General features: G+C 36.2%; 2 protein-coding genes across 11 annotated transcripts in view; one reads left to right on the top strand and one right to left on the bottom strand.

Annotated features, from left to right (window-relative positions):
* The window catches only part of DYTN (dystrotelin), a 54,215-nt gene extending 44,410 nt beyond the window's left edge, over positions 1-9,805 (top strand). The window contains 1 exon segment of the mRNA XM_053947360.1: positions 9,742-9,805. Coding sequence (XP_053803335.1) covers positions 9,742-9,772 — 31 coding nt within the window. The 3' untranslated portion in view covers positions 9,773-9,805.
* Positions 1-21,382, bottom strand: part of ADAM23 (ADAM metallopeptidase domain 23) — a 71,474-nt gene that overhangs the window by 5,341 nt on the left and 44,751 nt on the right. For 3 of the 10 annotated variants that reach the window (XM_053947350.1, XM_053947351.1, XM_053947353.1), the window contains exons 17-26: positions 20,566-20,652; positions 20,333-20,413; positions 18,373-18,423; positions 17,840-17,903; positions 16,489-16,594; positions 14,936-15,055; positions 13,801-13,969; positions 11,850-11,961; positions 3,699-3,789; positions 1,732-1,786 (exon numbers count right to left, since the gene is read on the bottom strand). In XM_053947350.1, coding sequence (XP_053803325.1) covers positions 1,732-1,786; positions 3,699-3,789; positions 11,850-11,961; positions 13,801-13,969; positions 14,936-15,055; positions 16,489-16,594; positions 17,840-17,903; positions 18,373-18,423; positions 20,333-20,413; positions 20,566-20,652 — 936 coding nt within the window. Of the gene's footprint in view, positions 1-1,731; positions 1,787-3,698; positions 3,790-8,436; positions 8,528-11,849; positions 11,962-13,800; positions 13,970-14,935; positions 15,056-16,488; positions 16,595-17,839; positions 17,904-18,372; positions 18,424-20,332; positions 20,414-20,565; positions 20,653-21,382 lie in introns of all 10 variants that reach the window. The other 7 variants (XM_053947357.1, XM_053947359.1, XM_053947358.1 and 4 more) reach the window with 4 other exon arrangements.

The raw sequence follows: 21,382 nt of genomic DNA on the forward strand, positions 1-21,382 counted from the left end.
ATAGATCAAGTCTCCCTCTTCCCAAGAAAATTACAATAAAGGAGAGTAGGTGAGTAGCAGGTTCTGGATATTTTCATCATTTATAGCTTTGAGTTATAGCAGTACAAGGTTCCTTCTGCTATGCTTCAGTTAAATGGTAAGGGGGCAGAAGTCCTCTAGGGAAGAACACACATGAAAATGATGCTGCTTCCTAGTCCTTTGTTGGTTTATGTGGAAGATCTTAGAACATCTATGACTTTGCATTTCAAGTTTTAATGCCTCTTTAAATAATGTAGGTCAGCCTTTCTGTCTGTAATCCAACCAGAAAAAGGGTGTCTAACAAAATGAAAAGTATAGCTTATTTTTAGTCAAAAAGTACTCCATGCTACAGCACATCACTGCCTAACATGGTCATGTTTACAAAAAAAAATTCAGAAAAGAAAAACCGGTTTCAAAAAGGGCTGGATGTATTCAAGAAATACCTTGCTGCAATCCACTGCATTCTTTTGAGCAACTAACTAGGAACATGGTCATAGAGTACGTTTCTTGCAAATGTGTGTCCCTGTGTGTGATCATGTAAGTTCAAAGCTTTATTGAAGATTTCATGCAAACCACTAGCTAATGTTTTCATAGGCATTCCTAAAGCATGGTTCAAATGCTGAAGAAGAGCTTAAATAAATTAACTTTTGCTACAAAACTGATTAAAATTAGCAAAATTAGGGACTAAAAAAAGTGACTTAAAATAAGACACTGACCTCCCATTTATTCCAGTAGTTTGGGGAAAAAAATGAGAAAATACCTCATGTTTGATTCTACCTGCTCTTTGTGCAATGATGACTGGATTTTTGTCCACAATTCATGCTTGGTGGAAATGCTGGTAAGGGACCAAAACCTCCTTCCTCACGAAATTGCCACCAGCATTCCACTGCTTTAACTTGTGGAAATCTTTGGGGTCTAAACACAACCACCCAGACCAGTTCAACCTCAGCATCTGTTATAGCTGGGTAAGTCTTTGGTTCCTCCATTGATCTTCTATTAAAGAAACAGAAAACCTTGCAGCTCTTTAACTAAGAGCAATTGCTGGAAATAGAATTGTGCCTACAATCAATTATCTATCTGCCACTTTTGTATTCTGCTATAACAAGCAGCAGCTTTTCATGTACAATTCCACATCACTCTTCTTAGTATTTACCTCTTAGCAGTATTTTGTTACCAAAATTGCTGTTTAAGTCAGTAACAAAAACATTAATTGACTTATATTACTGCAGTAGCTTAGCAGAAGTGAGTGAATATATGCTAGGAAAAAAAGTGTAGGCCCCTGAGCTACTCTAATGGTAAAAATGTCCTTAATGTGTTAAACACTGTATACTGAAACCTTGCACAGACTTGCTACACCAAAATCAAGTTCTTACTGCTGTACTTAAACAGATTTAAAAGTACTATGCAAGGCTCAACTGAGTAAAATCTACTTCTTAACAAGGTTTCTACCCACAGCCTTTAAACCACCTCAAATGTCTAATGAGATTCTATATTCTGTAAAATTGTCAGTTAATATTTTCTTTCCTATTCTGTCTACACATTAACTTGATTTAAAATTAACCTTAACTTCCAGTTTCAAGAATGAATCTGTTTATTGAGCTGTTTTTGTTTTTTTTTTTCTCTGAACTTGCATCAAGGTTTCTTTAACACTTCCCCTCCAACCCCCACCCCCCACCTCAGTTCATGAACAAAGTTTGCTTAGTTGCAGCTTACGTTTGATATGGACTTGACACCACAGTACCGTATGTTCATATGAACATCTGATAACCTGTGAAACAGAAATCACATCTCCCAGTTTGTAAAGCATTAGCTACCTTCTCTCATAGTTGCAGAGGCTAAATATATCACTTGCTTAAAAAAAGGAAAAGTTAAAATCCCTTTATTATCTTCATCTGTCCCTCCAGATCTATCTGAAGCCAAGTATTGGGGGTCTACATGTGCTAGCCCTCTTTGTGTACAAGCTGAAAAGCCTCTTCTGTTCCCCTCTGGCCCCCAGAAGAAACATGCACTTCAAGCTGTGAGCTAGGCCAGGCCAGTGTATTTGAGGTTCTGCTACAGAATAAACAGTTGCATCTTGCTCTTGTTGAGAGTAAGAGCTTCAGGAGGCTTTTCCAGTGCAGATCCTCTATAGGCATAACAAGCTTCTCCCTTTGGGCAAACAAATGACACCAGGGTGCAAAGCTGATCACTTGTGAGAGCAGTTTGAGAAGTGTGAAACACAAAGAATAAATAATCAATTACATCCTGTATTTATTGTTTTAGACAGGGAGGGATTGTCCTACTCCTCTCTCATGCAAGTTCTCAAGCTCTGTGTCTGTTGGAGGCAGGGCAGTCTGTTGCAGTGCTGATGGCAAAGGTCACAAGACAGCTTGAAAAGACTCAGAGGAAGAACTGACTAATTATTTTATATTTTCATGACATGCATTTTGTTTTCAGCAAACTACCTTGTGCAATACAAGCCTATCATCTAGGGATGCACACCCTGTTTCTGCAAAGTCTACGAATTTAGGTAATGGACAAATGTCTCTTACTGTAGAAAACTCATCCAAAAGGGTAAACCGACTTTTTTCCCCCAACAGAATCTAGCTTGGTTAATTCCCACAGGCACCCTCCAAACCAGCACTGAGAGAAAAATGAATGTGGCTGAGTCTTTCAGAGAACACCAACAGTGACAGACAGTGTAATAGGGAGTAATTGCCTTGTCCAGGGAGAAAGGGCAAAGCCTGATTTGCTGCTTTCAGCAGGCCTGAAAGAGATTTTGAAATATTTTCCTTCTATATGCATAGTTAATTAAGGCCAGCTGAAACTTCAAAAATATCAGAGTATAAACCAGAAGTAAAACATTTTCAGGTGACCTTTGAAAGTGAATTACAAGATAAATATGACCTTATCACTACATTCTACTTTGATGACTGCCTTAATCAATTAGGGAATATTTTTTTCTTCTCAACTTTGACATGAAATATGAATAGAGGCCATAGAAAATTTTCTTTGAGTTATTATTATTATTACTACTACTTATTCTCCTTGAAGAATTATGGCTTATTGTTGTATCATGGCTTAACATTGATTCATGTTATTGAAAAGAAACAGCAACTTTAAATGCCATGAGAAATCACTTGTATTTAATTACTTCCATGATCTGTTAGGTTATAAACACTGCTTCTAAAGGGAGAATTTTTTACCAAATGCAGACCATGCGTGTGGGCAGAATGGACACTACAAAAAGGGTAGGAATTAAGTACCTTTGTACAAGACTACTCTGCTCCTTCTACCACTGACCATTTACATGACATCTCTTCTTGTCAAAAAGTTTGAAAGCACTACTACATTCAAAATAAGACATGTATCTTTTGGGGGCTTTTTTTAACCAATGTAATCAGCTTCAATCTATGGACTGGAGGTGAAAAAAAGACGTTGTTCCTTAAGTGTTAGTTTTCATGAATTCACCTAATGCTTTTATTGTTATTCAACTTTGCACCCTGATAACATTTGCTATTTTCAACTCCATTTCCTTGGCTTGTTTAATGCATGTGTAATTTCTTTTCTTGTTTAAAGCAGTCTGTTAGAGTTGGGGGGGTTAACTTGGAACTCTTGTAGCAGGAACTCAAAATTTAGTGATGTAAGCAAGAAATAGAAATGCCAGAGCCACCAAAGAGAAGACATGCGGCATTGCTTACTTAAAGCCCCATCCTGTCCCCCCAAGGACAATAGCTGCTACCAGGATGGCACCAGCGATGGAGCCTATTATAAGATTGGTGGCACTAGGACCTGTGGTAAAGGATTAGGGTAAGACAGACATAAGAACCAACGACTTCATTCACATTATGTGAAGCATCTCAGGGGCAGTCAAACAATTCAGGGAATATAGACAGCACACAAGGTGATGGCTCTAGACAGTCTCAACAAGCCAACTTAACTTACTTTTCTTTAACATTAGGAACAAACAAAGCTGTTGGTCTCTGCATTGTGCTATGCTGACTTCTACTTCTACTAGATAAAAACCTAGTATTAGACAGCGAATTCCATTGTAACTTACTCCATTATCTGCTTCATGAACAGTCAGCTGAGGACACTAAGATAGTTGTGAATAATTCCTTAACTTAGAGGGAAAAGGATGAATGCTGTATGTTTTAAGACTACAGAAAATGAGAAAGAAATAAAAAATCAAGAAGACCTCTCTTTTTTCATGGAGCTCCCGAAAGGTGTAGATATTTTAATTTGAGCTGAGAGCATCTAGCACCACTTACTTATCAGAGTCCAGACACCCTACAGTTATATCAATGCTAAATTTACAATTGTTTGACAAAAGCAAAGGATTATATAAAAGGGAACAAAAGTTGAAATAAAAGTTTATTTCCACTAAGCTTTCCAAACATCAAAGCATCTTTTCATTATCCTCAAGAAGCTACTGAACAACAAAGTGGGGAAGGGTGGAGCAGGAAAAACAAGGCAACAAAAAGAAGCAGCACAAATTATGTTTGTGCAATTTTCTGAAGAGGGTAAGAGAACATCTAAATAAAATATTAATAATTGACCCTTAAGTGCTGTGTTTATACAGGACAGAGGAAAACTGACAATAGGCTTGAGTAACATTTGCTCTGTACAAAAACTTCCTATTGCAGTCTTTGATGTAAAACATTGCGAAATGAAAGCAACAGTTCTTCTGCAGCATATCACACACTTTTTGTTTAACCATTTACATATTCAGGAATAGCCTTCAAAAACAGCTCTTACCCCTATCCCACTCTCCTCAAACCAACACTTCTACACAGCAATTGAAATTTTCCTAACTAATTGTTCTGAGCTGAGTTTGGAAAAAACTGTCACACAGCTAATATAAGGAAGAAAGAGGAGCAGCCAGAGAGCAGCAAAGAAAGAGCAAGGGCAGATGCAACAACTGAAAGTTTTAAGCTGTTAAGTCAATATTACAAAACCTCCTGCCCCACCCCACATACTGCAATAAGCACTTGCCCTAAGTTAAAATTTACTGCAGCCACCTAACTGTATTGCCTCCACTACATGTTTCTCATCTCAGTGCTTCTGGAGATTCTGATTAGCTAAAAGAAAACCAAGTTTTAAAACTTGCTTCCTGCAGTTCCTACACAAAGTATTCAGGAATATGAATAAAATAGTTGGAGTAAAAAAAAATATAATTAGCTTTATAGATGAACATTGCACAAATTTGACAACAAAAATCAAAAGGTAATTCTGCACAATTTGGAAGAATATATCTTACTTGGACTTACCTTTAAGTCACACCTGGCTCAAGTTAACAGGCTTGAGCATGGTGGAGGGTAAGTGCCATCCTGCAGGCATTACTGTTCCAATTAAGGCTTGCTTGTAACAGCAGCCTTATTTGACTGAGATCTGCAGTTTGCTCTGGATTTCATCAAATGATCTCACAGAACAAAAGACTGAAAACACAGCAAGTGATTTATCTGTAATAAATTTGCCTTGAAAATCTATAATAAATAAGGCTTGAAAAATTCTAAAGCCAATTTCTTTCTAGCCACAGAATGCCATCTTCTCACAAAAGAGGTATAATGATTAATTGTTAGTAACATAGTCATAAATTAGATAAAGATGTGCCAATTCAACTCTCTTACATCCCTCTTCTCACTATGTTCCCTGGTTGTTAAATGCCCAGGGATGTGTATCCATTTCATAGTGCACATCTAATCACCAAACATCAGTTTATTCTTTAAATAAAGAAAATTACTATTAGTTTTGTTTACTATAAATATCAAATAATCAATTTAAACAGAAGTTGGTAATATACCAAACAATTAGGTTCAGGTAAATAGAAAAATATAAATATATAAAAAAATCAAGCCTGTAGAATAAGTAATATGACTTAACAGCAACCATTTATTTATAAGACTGGAGTACTCCAACTGTTGAATCCCAGTTTCAAAATACAGAGATCTAAGAGGAACACTGATGAGTCATTTTAAGACAGACTGTGCACATAAAAGTACTTAAAATGAGATTACTTTTATGTGTTGTACCTTATTGTAAGGATCTATGCCTTATGTTTTATTAAGCGTTACCAAATAAATTGTATTATTAATAAACCAGAATTTTGCTATAAAGGGACGTTTTCAAAGAAAAATAAAAATCCCTATGTTTCAGCTCAATAAACCTCTCTAGGCACTGAACTCAGATGCTTGACAAACCAGAAGTAAGAGGAAGGTCTTAATAACCACCATACTGTGGGATCATTTTCCATCCAGACTATCACAAGAAGCAACACTTTGGTACATCTGTTCTTTCCACCACACTACTGCTATAACCTACAGACACAGATTTATCAGGAGGAATCTCCTGCAGATAACTGCCTGGCACACCTCCTTTTCCTGCAAGGACACTGCTCTGGCATGGCTATCCTACCATCCCTGGCCATCTTTTAGGACCCTGATACAAATCCTACTGAGGTGTTAAAGCAGAACACACCTGTAACTTCAGTAGACCTCATACTATTCCCAAAATCTTCATCATCATCCAATAGATTCTACAAGAACTAATACACACCATTTGAAACTCTGCCAGTATTAGAAAAGGCAATTTTACTGCAGACTGTCCTGCAGGTAACAACAACTCTGGTGATCTGATGTCTTTTCTTGCCTGTTGCTTTGCCAGCCAAATCGTCTGGTTTAAGTAATCAAAGCTAAGTATCCATTTTGGTATGAAATCTGGAAAAAAAATCTACTGGACTATTTTGTCCTCCATGATTCCTGAAATAAGTTCATAAGTCGTTAAGTAATTAAAGTTATTTCAGCACTTTGAACAAGCATTTACAATTTGCAAGTGAAGTGGTGAGAGAGGAGGAAGAAGGACAGGTCCTGGCATCAGGCTGTGATGCTCACACCCTCCCCTGCAGCCACGCAGGGGCAGCAGGGCCTGAAGGGCATTAGGAACAGAGAGGGAATTTGCATTCACTGTGTGATTTTATAAATCAACAAAAAGTAGCACTGTCTTGCCTTGAATGCACAATTGTATCTGAAGAAACCAGAGGACGGAGAAATATTGATGAGATGCAGGAAAAAAGAATGAATAGAAACAGAAAGAATGAGTCAGGTAGTGAGCAATAAAAGCAGAGGAGAGATGAAGAAAAGCTGGCATTGGTATAGAAGGATACAGGAGCAAGAACAAATGGTCAGAGACACTGGTCAGAGCTGAGTGGCTTCAGACAGCAGGTTAGGGAAGAGACAGAAGAGAACAAGGCAGAATGTAAGCAAAAGGCAAGTGGTCCTCAACTTGTAGGTAAATTTTCTGCTCCAGAATCTGTCCTCCAAACCTCTACAACTTTCACAGTCTTCAGTTTTTAGCAAACAGTTGTAAAAGCTACCAGTAAAACACAAATCTGATCTTTCTCAAGGAAATGACCTATTACCTTCTTCCTGCTATTTGTTTTCTAACAATTGTCCTCTGTGAACGCAAAGGTCTCCACTTGTCTGAGAATCCTGGAGCAGTTTCATGTACGGACAGGTTCCTAGGGCTGCAGACTCACACATGAAGTGCTGCCTCACTGGACTAGAACTGTGTGTGAATGCCTTTGCACTCAGCCTGATTGGAAATCACAGACTGTCCTGCTAATGAGTCCCCCTTCCGAGAGGTGCCACTGTCATATGCCAGATGTCATATATATTACTAGAAAAATGGAGAAGTTGGAAATCTCAGAGCAGCAAAATAGCAGTCTTACCATCTGTAGTTTGCACAGTGAATGCAGAATGAAGACAGCTTTTACATGGGCCTTTTTATGTGTGTATATATACATGAACACAAGTTTATATAAATTATAGCCATTATTAATATTGAGGTATTGGGATAACACTTAGGATTACCATTTTCTAGAACTATGAAAAGACAATAAAAATTGCTCATACGTATCCTTTATACATTAATACTACACTCCAGCACTGTGCTATCTTGAGGTAACAGAATCCTAGCAACAGAACCTTCAGCAGCTTTACTGTAAAACTACCTGTCTGTATGACTGTCATCAGCTTTCGTCTGCCTAGCTTGATCATTAGACTGAAAGCCCTGCATGTAATAAAACAGTTCACGTTACTCAGTCTACTTTGCAAAATAATCAAGAAATCCCTTCTTTTTTTCCTCCTTTTCCTTTTTTTTTTTTTTTTTTGGTAATTTGGTGTAATGGAAACATTTAGACATTTAATTTTATGGTGACAATGTAAAAATTCACAAACTTATTTTTTTATGCCCCACATTATCCCAGACAGGAGAAGGTTCAACACTGCATGAGCAAACCACATGACACAGATACAGTCAAATCACACGACAAATACGGTCACCACAGGACAAAGCTAAGGGGAACACAGAGGCTCAGGTGCATACGGTTACCTCACACACTAAGGCACCAGACAGAGAACTCAAACTGAGAAAAGTGCTTACTCTATTCCCCACCCTGTGCCTCCAAAAATCACCCCCAAGGCCAGAATGGTCCCTGCCACTGCACCTATTAGCCTGTTAGCGGCCATGCTCACTGTGTGGAGGGAAAAGGGAAGAATTTTTCAGGAAATCATCACATATATGTCTGAAATGAAAACATGAAATAATTCCTCAGAGGAATACTTTATAATATAATCCACTGTTGGAGAAACAATTCAAATCTCCTCACAAACCTTTGTTTACCAAATGGTGTAGCTTTAAAAATTCTGAAATGAGCTCTATTTGGTTTTCTTTGAATGCTTGCAAATATTTCAGTAAGAAGTTTTCCTGTAAATTCCTTTTAGCTTGTGATTCTATTATTTACTCTAAACGGGATCATCCTCAACTTACTGCTTATTTAAACCAGCCAAAATGTAAATAAATTGCCAATAAAAAAACTTTCTTTTTGATTACCAGAAACTTACTGTATCCATAATGTAATTAAGAAAATGAAAACTGTTTGGAAACAATTCCACCTCAGGAAAAAAAACAAAAAACCCCAACTTTTAAAGTAATTCCTTTACTAATTAGTAATATTTTTCTTTGTTACTGCATTTATCAATAGGACTTTCTGTTTATCTATATGACCTAAAACAGGTAACACCTTTTAAAAGCAAAAACCTACCCCAGAAACCTGCTTCAGGTAACACCCTAGAAATTTTGATAGGTTCAGATAGTCTCTCAACACATCAAGGCATTCCTTTTAATCCTTAAGGGAACTCTTTTCAGGAATAATTCTGTACATCTCCTATTTTAGAGATTAGAAGTTTGATAGATTCATGGAGTCACAATAGACCGCAAGCAAGGAGATGAATTCCCTGTCAAATGGGAACTTAGGAACAAAGATTTTATAAACTTCATGCTGAGTGAAGCGTGTTTTAAAATATTTTGGGTTTTTTTTATCCTGTTTCATAAATATACACACACAAACACACACACACACACTTGAGACACAAGTTCTATATTAAAATAAACAAACAGTACTCCACTAGTCAAAGGCCTAGTTCTGCAAATTAAATTGCAAACAAGAATCTGGTGTATATGAAGTCCCACTGATTTCAAAACTGCTAACCCACACTCTAAAGTAATTCAAAGTTTCTGCAGTAACCAAAAACTAACAGCAAGAACTCTTTGTCTTCCCCAAACTGCTAAATGCTGTGTACATCTGCTAGAACAGGATACAGTAGGTTGCTGAGTTTAGAGTAATTCGAGAGTCATGTAATAATAGCAACATAATTAAGGACCACAAATTTTTTTATCCTGATATAGAGAATGGAGCCAAAAAGCAATTGATGGATGATGGAAAAGTCTGAAAAGTGCAGCAGAATAGAAGTCAATTGTCAATTATCACAACAATACATAAATAAATAGCAACACTCCCCAGCTATAATGTTCTAATTGTAGCAAGAAAAATGCTTGGAGTTTTGGTGTGAAAAATATTAAACCTATTAGATGAATTTTCACATCATGAGTGTTTCATTTTATTCAACCTTATGGCTAAGGAAAAACAACTATTTTGGTTTCTGTCTTAGACTTGTAAACTGGCATATGACATAGGGAGTAATAAGGGATAAAAACTTAATGGAAGCTACTTTTGCATACGTTGGGTCATTACAACAAAGGAAACTACCGCTGTACTCTTCTGAAATCTTCTCACAAAGGAATTCCTCTATAAGCACACAGAAGGAGATCATAGTGTTCAGTCTCTTAAATTCATTTCTAGGTGATTCAACATGAGTAAATTACTGTAACACAGTAAGAGAAATAATCCATCTTCTGAGATCCTTGAGTTGCCTTGAACAAAAGCAGTCTGCCATTTTGCAGAGGACTCCACTGAAATATGCAGTCTAAACTTTGCAGAAATCCATGCACATACTATCCATTTAAGGCTTTTTCCCAGAATGTTTCAACGTTGATATATTAATTTTCACTAAGGTATCTCCATTCTGAACTAGATGAGGCAATCTGACTTACAGTAATTTATCAAAGATAAGTCTACCTTCTGTGTTACCCTTCCTATAGACCTTTTCACAGAGGAGGGAATAATTTCTTTCCTACCAGATTTGGAAATGAACAAAGTAAAATTCATATGCTCTCAGCTGTAAATCCTGCTCTCCTCATCCACTCACACACAGAACTGAACAGCTCTGCAGTGTTGGTCTCCCTAATTTATTTTTTTTAAGACTCTCTAAGCAGCATTCCACTGTCAGGAAATAGAATGAAAAGTGGCTTGTAAGGCAGAGTACAAACAAGGCAGCTCTACATTGAGCAATGTTGGGACTGGGAGTCCAGGGAGCACCTGTACAGATTCCTTATACAAATCTGGACTGGTCTACAGAACCTCCTTCACAACAGTAACTTGTTTCAAGATGATCTCTTCAAACAGTTCTTGGCAAAGGTCTACTGGAACCATTCTGCCAAGGGGTAACAGAAAAAGGCACACAAGACAGATGTAGAGCCATTCCAGAGGGACATACCAAAATCCTGTCCTTCCTTGAAACCTTGGTACTTTCAGAGTAATCAATTAGAGTCTGAGTCCTCAGGACTACATTTTTTAACAACTCTTCTCTTTTCTCCATCTACCTTGCAAATAGAGCAGAAGAACCTGGAACTGGGGACTTTGTAAATGCATACGACTGGATGAATATCAACTGATGTTGAACAGTGCCCTGATGACAGGAAAGACATTAAAAAAAACTGGACAGCACAAGTCCAAAGATATCCAAAGATATTCTTTGGCAGAGGAGTCGGAGAGAAACTCAAATATTTTCGTTCTTCTTTGAAAAAATTTTTGGATTATTTCCTCAATACCTCCTCTTTGTACTTCATATGTAGTTGAAATACATACCAAGTACATAAGAACAAGCAATGATGACTTTAAGAATAATTTAAGTTATCAAAATTTTTAATTTCTTTTTTCTTTCATTGCAATACGATTTCAAGGAATCTGATTTTACCAGGGACATTCCACTTTTCCCTTTTTTATGCCACAGCTCTCTGAATTAGTTGACTAAGAAAAATGAAAATTTCTAGTAAAATAGAAATATTCAATGATCATATAAAAAAAATGAGAGCTACACTAAGTCAGATTCCAATCACAATGAAAATTATCATTAAAAAATAGAGAATAAGAGACAAAGGAAAAAAACATTACCTGTTGAAATCTTCCCCAAATTGAAGTTAGAAAAGTGAAAGTTTTATCAATTCTCAAAGTAGAAAAACCTACTTCCTCTACATGAAGCAGAATTTTACTGTCTGGATCTAAACATAGCTGTACAATAGTATTTGCTTTTTATATGCTAATTCTGCTACCATGTATCAACAGAAAAACATCATAAATACTTAAAAGAACATAAAAACTGAAACAAAACACAAACCCTTGGGTCCTTCATCCTTCTTGCCACCAGTATCCCTGACAGGATCATCAATGCTGCAGTCTGTTCCAGCCCAGGAGAAATTACAAATGCAAGTGGCTTCATTACTACAAACCTAGGAAAAAAATGTGACAGCAGTTAATTTCTAACTACAATTTATTAACATGTCACACTGCATTTATTTAACATGTAATTAGACATTTAATTTATGGTATAAAACTTCTCTATTTATATATTGTAACAATAGGACTGGGTGTTTGGAATGACATAATAGACCTGGAAATTTGCCTCAACCCTCCTAATACTTTCACATGCTAGGAGAAGCAGAACTGGTTCTATCATCACTGGCACTACACACCTGCACAGGCTGTGAAAAATAACAGAAATCTAGCTAGACTAGTTAGATCTTCACCAGCCAACTATCTGGAATTTGAGCCAGGATGCCCAGAAGGGATACAAACATTTGCCTTCAAAAGTTCAGGACATGGTTACTTTCCAACTTCTTGTTTACAGCTTGCTCTCATGTAGAACAAAGTCGATATATTTTCACTGGTTTTGTCAGCATTTTTCCTAAACAGCAATGAGGAATGCTTGTCTGGCTTCTAAAAGAGAGGGAACAGTTCTTCCTCAGTTTACATTTACCTGAATGACCTCTAAAAAAGAACTTAGGACTCTAAAATTGGCAGTATATTTATTAGATACAAAAAAACCTATGCAGCAGACAAAACCTAAACCATCAAATCAATAGTAAGAGTTAATAGCTATAAACTTTCCGTATGAAAAAGTACATGGAATAGTGCTTCTAGAAGAGGTTACTGTGGAAAAAAGCATGACACAAGAAACAGACATAAAGAATCAAGCTTTGATAATAGGACTAGTAATGAAGTCAAACATTAGACAAACAGCTAATAATGTCTTTTGGACACTGGAACATAATGTGAAAAAAAAGCAGGAAACAACCTACCCACAAATGATTCTAAGTGACACGTGATTTTTTTAGTTCAACTTTTATCATGCTCTGCTTTTAAGAAGCACTCACTGGAGAATCTTACCTAAGAACTTGAAGATAAACACATTTTATGGCAGGTTTGATCAACTGAAATACCCTTTTAAAATTAGGAATTGTAATAATCCAAAACAGAACAGGTAAGACAGTCCATTCACCCTTCATGTCACTCTCAAAAAGTACCAAGATGATTTCTAATCTCCTAGATACTTTACTTTCAGATTTTAAAAATTTTATTCTTGATTTTTAACCTAACCCTCTATATTGAAGTACTCAATTTTATATTCAAGTATAGACAACAAGAAGAAATAACCCCTTCCTGTACAAAGTCTAGCCCTTTAGGCAAGTCTTTGTCTCACTGAATCCCACAGTGGAAAAGTTTTATTGGTATTTAAAACAGTAATCTGTTCATCAAAACAGACCTAACATCTTAGACAAATGAACTCTGTGGGCAGAATAACAGAACATGATGTGCCTGAATGTAAAATGATACACTTTGGATCTTTTTAAGGACTGTTTGGAACTGTTCAAGAACTCCCTCTCTGCTGAGGACCCACAGTTTGGAATTTTAATTATTTAAGCCATGGGCTATAAATCTAGGAACACAAGACCAACTTTATAAAGGTGTTAGTGTGCAGGAAAAAGTTTAATTCAAGATGGCAAGTAGCTTGAAATATGGGCTGTACATTACAGAAGTCCTTCCAATAACTAATGTCAAAGGTCTTTCTTGCTACTAACAAACCTAATTCACTGGATATAATTGCAGAACCAATTTGAGAACTTTCCTTTCTAAATTTTTTTTTATGCATCACAAAAGGGCAGTCTTCTCTTGAATCCAACATTTGTGGTTTCAGATCAAAAGGTCTTAGGAAGACTTTCAGGTGTTAGGATTGGGTAGAGCAGAGAGAGCTGGGGAAACTGAGCTGTTCACTCCCAGTACAGACTCACCCCGTGACCAGAACAGACTTTTCCATTGGAACCAATGGGACAGCTGCTTATGTTCAAGGACTGAATTGGCAGGCACTTTTTGTCCAGACACATCATCTGAGGTCCACATGGAGCTCCATCCTCCACATAACCTAAATCCGTATCATCATCTAAAAGAACATGAGCACCACTAGGAGAAATAAGTTTTAAGGCAGTATTAGTGTTATGACTGGAATCTTTTGAAAATATTAAAAGCATGTCAGTATAGACACTGAAAGCCCCACACTTTTCTTTCATTCAGACAGAACAAAACTGTAGAGTTTTTCTGTCTGTCCACAGCAATAACAGTGTTTCAGTTGTTAAAATAAAAATAAGTCTAGATTAGGATTTAAACACTCAAGAAGGGCATCTTAGGCTTTGAGGATTTTTAAGTCTCTGACAGACAATTTTCCTTTTTTTTTTTTTTTTTTTTCCCAAATGCTGTGAAATACTATTGCTAGGAAAAATACTAAAAAAACTAACTTCCCATGCAATTTAAATAAAAACACAAGTGCAATACTGGAAGAATTAAGAACAATTGTTCACTCAGGACCCAGCTATGTAAGACAGTACTCTTAGGGTGACAAAAATTGCAATGTTGCCATGTCTTCAAAATACAAACCCAGCATTGTGCACAGACCCAGTAGTGCAGGAGACTGAAACTCATTTACTTGTTCATTAACTGAACTGTAGCTGAACATCTTACCCTGCCACAACTCTGCAGTTTCCTCCCTCTCAGCCTTCACTTCACTACAGCTGTTTCTTTGAGTATTTAACACTCAAAATCAATACATTGAAAATATGGGTCTTTGGCAATCACAGACTTTCTCCACCCCCAGAAAAACATAATGCTGAACATTAAGCTCTGACTGAAGTTCTGCTATTGGAGGGATCAAGCGGAAGATTCAGGAATATAACCCACATTTTACCCTCTTTAAATATGGAATATTAGGCTTTTTATGGTTTGGGGATTTTTTTTTAATCAAAAGAAATACCATTCAGAATAATGATTTTGCTGCAATTACCTAAAATTCACAGAATCTCACATTTATGTCTCTCTTAATTCAATTAGGTTTGACAGAGATAAGTCATGTTGGAATACTGCATTATCTTTTACCTGCAGTCCACTATGCGTCCTTGATGATAAAAAGAATTTGGGATAATTTCTCCTTGAACTTGACCAACTCGTGGAACTCTAGTAAGATTAGTACAGAGCAAAAAGCCACAGAAAACATCACTGGAAAATGAAAACAAAAATCAAAATATTACTGGAATAATATGAGGTAAACTTACAAAAAAGAAAGTCTGGCAATGGTGCTGCTGATCACAGTAATATATTACCATAAGCCATATGATAGAGAGTGCAAGCCTGGAAATAAAATATTATTTTATTTAAATGACAAAAGGCAGAAATAACTCATCATTCATGTCAATGCACGAGTGAATGCTCACATGAGCACAAAATGTATCTGTGCTCCAAGAACAATCCAGTACAAGTAAGAGGAGCCAAACTGTACAAAGCTTTGTCATATTAGTCTGAATTGCTTTTCTCTCTCTCTGGCAGCTTACACATCATACCTCAATGTCAAGTTTGAAATTTTCCTTGCATTTTATTTCCCTTGCAGGACAACAGAACCATAACAACAATTTTTACTGTGCAGTTGTGTGTGCCCAAGTTTTGGTAAAGAATCTTCTTTTTTAATGTTATTTTATATCTGCATATATTTAAATATATTTTATGTAATATATACAATATATCTTTTATATCTTCAATAGAAGGATATTAACTAATACTGATTGTCCTAAGTTACAGAAGCAACTGAATGAATGCTGGAAATTGACTTAGTTAAAACTGAAAAAAACATAAATAGCCCTTCAGCCACATCATTGTCCTGCATCTCTCTACTAACAAAGAAAAACTTTTATAGAAATGAGGGGGTTAGTATACACATTAGAACACACTATCCTCATCTAAATTAAACTCCTTTCCTTATGATCCTATCTGAAAACTCATAATAAAAAAAAATCCACTATACAAGCATCAAATAGTTAAAGAGGGAAAATGCTATTCCAAAACTGAATTAGTATGTACATAATTAAAAATTACAAAACAGAAGTAAGTCAGGAGAAATTAAGTCTATCTACTAATGATCATTAACTTGAAAAGTAAATTTAATCAAATATTCATCTAGTAATGATCATATGGAAATTAATCAGGCCTTTTCTCTATAACATCCAAATGTCTAATGGTTCTCTCTGGTCAAAATAAAGGTTGGAACAAACTTGAAACAGCATAATCTGGTGTCAGTCCCAGAGCACGCAAACAGAGTGTGTGTATTTGCAGCCTAATTTATCCCTGCCAAGGCTGAGGTGTTTTTATGTTATGAACTTGTGACTTTTTGTTGTCTTGTCCCTCAGCTCCTCTGAAATAACTGAAGTCACAGTATATTCTTCTGAAAAATCTAGAATTATTTACAAGTCTATTGCTGAATCACTTATAGATTTGTCAGGGTGCAATTTTTCAAGACGCAAACCTCACGAGAGAAAAGAGATTCAAAATAAAGCAAAACAAGCTGCTGAAACATGCATGGAAAAGTAGAAAAAGTAGACAATATTAAACCATTACCAATCTATTTAAATTACAAATAATCTCTACCAAACTGAACTTACTGTTTGCTGCACTGAATCCATCGGTCTCCATCCTTTCCACAGTTTCCTTTCGTTGTGCCTTCTGTATTAAGCTTTTCATAACAAAATTTGTCAGATCCTGAAGACTCTGTTGATGAAGAAAAAAGAAACATGCTTTCCACTAGCAACATGACAGCTTTGAAACCCACATACTTCATTGCAGCTGTTTTCTGTAATTTTTGTAGTACAAAACATCAATTTAAATACACATGTATGTGCACAGATGGTATCTTCCAATGACTAAAAGGGAGAACAGGCTAAACTGAAATACCCACTGATATGTTCAGAATATGCTCTGAACTTCTAAAAGTAGCCTCTGTACAGAATACATGCGTCTGTATTCTGTATATGACATTTTTCTGTGGTCTAATTTTGTTCACTTCATAACAGTTGCACATAGATTTAATCTTGTTGTTTTTCACGGCAATTTTTCCTGATCTACATTTCAAAAGATTTTATATAGGACATTTATGATAAGCATATGTTCTGACATAATCTAAATGTTGTTTTAATTCTATTTTTCAAATGTTCACAGGAACCCAAACGTGGACACAGTGTAATTTTTACCTATTTTTAGGAGTAAAATTCTGAACTAGTAGGTTTTAAACCCATAATTATTTACTGATGAGCTCATTTGTTTTTTCTAAAAATGAATCTAAAAAGCACAACAATTATATAGAGGAAGATAAAATAATAAGACAGAGTGGCCTCAGTGGCAGTTATGATTAGACAAAATGTACAAGAACACACTAAATACCAGAGCACAGGACATCCTGCTAGTTCTACTCTGCTGAATTGTCTCCAAGTCATTACACAGAACATTCAGCCCCTCTCTGCTACAAGCAAAACCCATTGCAACTGCAATTCTGTTTAACTCAACACCTCTGGAATTAGATCCATACAATGCATATTTAAGTTCACACCAATGTACTACTTTTCCTGACTTGGAGGACAGTATAGGAAGGAGAGGCAAGGTGGAGCAGCTTTGGCATGAACCACTGATGGGATAATGGTACTGGTGACTGTCATTAAGAAAACCCCAAAACATCTGTTTTTGAGCTATACCCAAAAAATCCTCAACACCCTCCCCCCAGTAGCATTTGCTGCCCTACCCAGATCTGCAGCCACATCATCACTCTCACTGACACCATTCCTGGGTTCAGAATTCCACTTGGCAACCAAGCCATTTTCCCACTGCAGTCTACTCACTCTACTGATCAGAAGACTTTAACTTGTAGTAACAAGAACAAAAAATAAAAACACGAAAAATCCAAAGCAAAGGCAGGAATGAACTAGAAATAAAATACATTTAAGGTAGTTAAAGTCAACCTACTAGATCCCCAGATATATTTGCACTGATTATCTCTTGTCTTGCATTCACCATTATAGCAACGACCCTAAAAAAATACAACATGTTAGGAATTAGAATTGAAAACAACTTCATCTCCTTCCCCTCCCACAACAAATCTCATTTTCACCCTTCAGATGCATGTTGGGATGTAGATTCCATGAATTTGGGTAGATGAACTACACATTTTGGCCCGGATTCCCAAAGCCAGTTTGTATCCAATACATACTGACATTTAAGCAGTTGCTTTATACCTTTACATAGTTGGAAAGAATTTAATAAGATGAAGTGTAATAAAATATCTACGTATAAAATGTAGAGATACCAAGTGGATTTCACTCAAAGTAGAAATTATTATTATTCATAGAGTGCATAAAACACAAGCAAGATCAATGTTTGAAGGATAAAATATATGAAGAAATATGGAATACAGGATTTTAAAAATCAATTCCAAAACAAAACAAGAATCTGTATTTGGTTGATTTGCTGATCTGCAGGGATTTTAAAACATTGCATACCTGATTAGAATCACAGGCATACCCATCTTGTTTATGAAGATTTGGTGGACACTGAAAAAAAATTAAGAATCTTTTTTGTCATGTGCACTGTAATAATACATCAGAGTATCACATATGGAATTTTCCTGCTTTTAAGAGAACTGGACAACATATAAAGGGGGTTGAGAACAATTAGTGCAATAATCTTCATAGCTACAAATGTAAATGAAAAAATTAACATTTTGAGCCATTAAATACAATGTTCAAGTCTAACTTTGTGCATATTCCAAGAAGAAATTAAGGATGTGAGGCAAAATGAAAGCCAACATGCTCAGTAAGAGGATATTTGGTAGCTAAGACTGGGGCCATGTTTGCAGCACTGCCACCACATGCATTTCAGTTCCACTACAACAGTGAGGAGCACCTGGTCACAGCCCACCAGTCTATTGCTTACAGAGCTTCAGGGGGCTTAATGATCTTAATTGTTACATTCCCTTGGCACTGGAAATACTTTCATACAAACAAGTCACTAGGTCCAGAAACCTCAGACTACTAAGGTAAGGACTTACTTTAAACCATGCTTAAGGTTTTTTCCTCAACTAATAGAGACCTGTGAAAATCTGGAAAGAGAATGCTGCTGCACTGCACTGTGTTAGCCAATACTCCGAGGGCAGCTTGAGAAAGACTTTCTCTCTCTCATTAAGAATGCTCCATCTACAGAGCAAAAGATTTATGATAAAATATTGGCAATAGCTACTTGTCTATGTGTTGACATCTCAGATGATAAAATTAAAGGAAGTTATTGTTAATTTATTGGCATTTATAAGTACAGCCAATGTCCAAAGAGATTGTGATTTGTCCTGAATCTCATTTCTTCTAGGCTAAGAACTTGATGCAGTAGATGACTGCATCAGTTATGAAGTTCTTATATAAATAGAATAAATATATAAACATTCAGTATTGAAAAGGAGTATATGTCACCTAAAACATCAAAGTTGCTGTGAAAATGGAAAATGTACAGGATATTGACTATTTAAAAGAAATCAAATGGAAACAACATTCTGTTTGCTGTTTATTTTACATTAGCCAAATGTTTTCAGGACAAATGTGTAAGATCCACAACTTTTAAAATTATCATACATGTGCACACTCTTAGAAAACATAACACACTTTATACAAGTCTTACTGTATAAAGGAGCAATGGAGGGATCCGGGGTTGTTTAGCCTGGACAAGAGGAGTTTCAGAGGGGACCTTCTTACCCTCTACAATTCCCTGATAGGAGGTTGTGGAGACATAGAGGTTGGCCACTTCTGCTCAGGTAACAAATGACAGGATGAAAGGGACTTAAGTTATGCTGGGGAGATTTAGGTTGGATATTAGGAAAAAACTTCTTCACCGAAAGGGTTGTCAAGCATTGGAACAGGCTGCCCAGAGACACAGTAAAATCACCATCCCTAGTGGTATGTAAAAGACCTGTAGATGTGGTATTCAGAGACACGGTTTAGTGGTGGAGTTGGCAGTGCTGGGTTCATGGTTGCACTCAATCTAAAAAGTCTTTTCCAACCTAAATGATTCTATGTTTCTATAATCCATTAGTTTTAATTTTCTACAATTGTATTTTAAGCCATTTTATTTCATAAAATCTTAGTGCTATTACCTTTAAATACATTCACATTTGCAGTGTATTCTTATTACTTAAGTTATAGATAAGGCAAAGAGTAAAGAAGGATGCCTGACACAAATATTATACACAAAACCCCAAGAGTTATAAAAACCAAATAAATCTAGAGAAGTCATCTTTTGAGTCCACTTAGATTATTATTTTCATGAGTTTACAATAGTTTACACTCCATTATTACATTACCATTTTGGGCATATGATTGTGCAGTTTGTTAATACAATTTTCCTGTTAAATGAATACAAAAAAAGAGTGCAAACAAACATCAGCAGTGCAAGCAGAGAACATTTCTGCACACATACCTGTCCAGAATCCCCAGTGCAGAACTCTGCAATGTCACACTCATTCACTGCATATCGACAGTCATAACCTCGTGGGAAAAACTAGAAAATTAAAAACACAGTTCAGCACTAAGAATACATCTACATAAGCTGTTCCTTTTCCTTCTATCTAAAACACACTGAACTTGAACAGGCTGCACATGACTGCCATGGACAACTGAAAAGAACAACTGATATATGGCAGCAACACTCACAAGACACGATGTATTACAGCAGGGTCCATCACTACAATGAGCTCCATTAGAAAGAGAGCACTTCTTACAACAGTCTGCATAGCATTCCTGAAGAAAGAAATAAGCAAAAAGTTTCGTTTTCCATTTTAAACAAGTTTTTTTTCTTCACAATCTTTCCAACATCGAATTATTACATACCAGCAGACAAAAGATTCAGTTTAGCACTGATGATTTAAAATTATCAGCTGGAATAAGCCATTGCAATACTTAAATACTAAAGGGAAAACAGTGACATACAATGCTATAGCAACACAGGGATTCACATCTTCTGAGTCCCGTGCCAAATTTATGCTGCTGAGTTCAATAGTTTTCAATGCAGGAAAAAACCCCCAACCTAATTACTGGTGCAATTATATTCAAATACTAGAATGAGGACTCAAATCTAGAGGGCATATTTTTGCAAAAACATTATTGGAATATTTCTGCAATAGAGAAGAAAACAGAGAAGTTTACTTGTTCTGTCTGAAAACAGGCACCAGTCTCCAAAGTACAGTAAGGAGTCTCCCACTCCAGATATGCTATCCAGGGAAAGCAAAGAGCTAAGCACTTCTCCAGTGCAACTCAAAAACTGTTGGGAAACAGCTGTATCTTGTCATTGGTTTAACAGGAACTGTTCAGAGGACACTGTCTTTGCACTCATTGTCATTTGAAAAAATGTTTTAACACAGGCTTTTAACAAATTTGTTCCCAAACAACAGGCAAAACAAATTAATTTCCATAGCCTTTCTTCTCTCCCTTACCAATCACTTAATTTATCTTAATAAATTTTATAAGAAAG

This window comes from Vidua chalybeata, chromosome 7, assembly GCF_026979565.1.
Source record: "Vidua chalybeata isolate OUT-0048 chromosome 7, bVidCha1 merged haplotype, whole genome shotgun sequence".
In the NCBI taxonomy this organism is placed as follows: domain Eukaryota; kingdom Metazoa; phylum Chordata; class Aves; order Passeriformes; family Viduidae; genus Vidua; species Vidua chalybeata.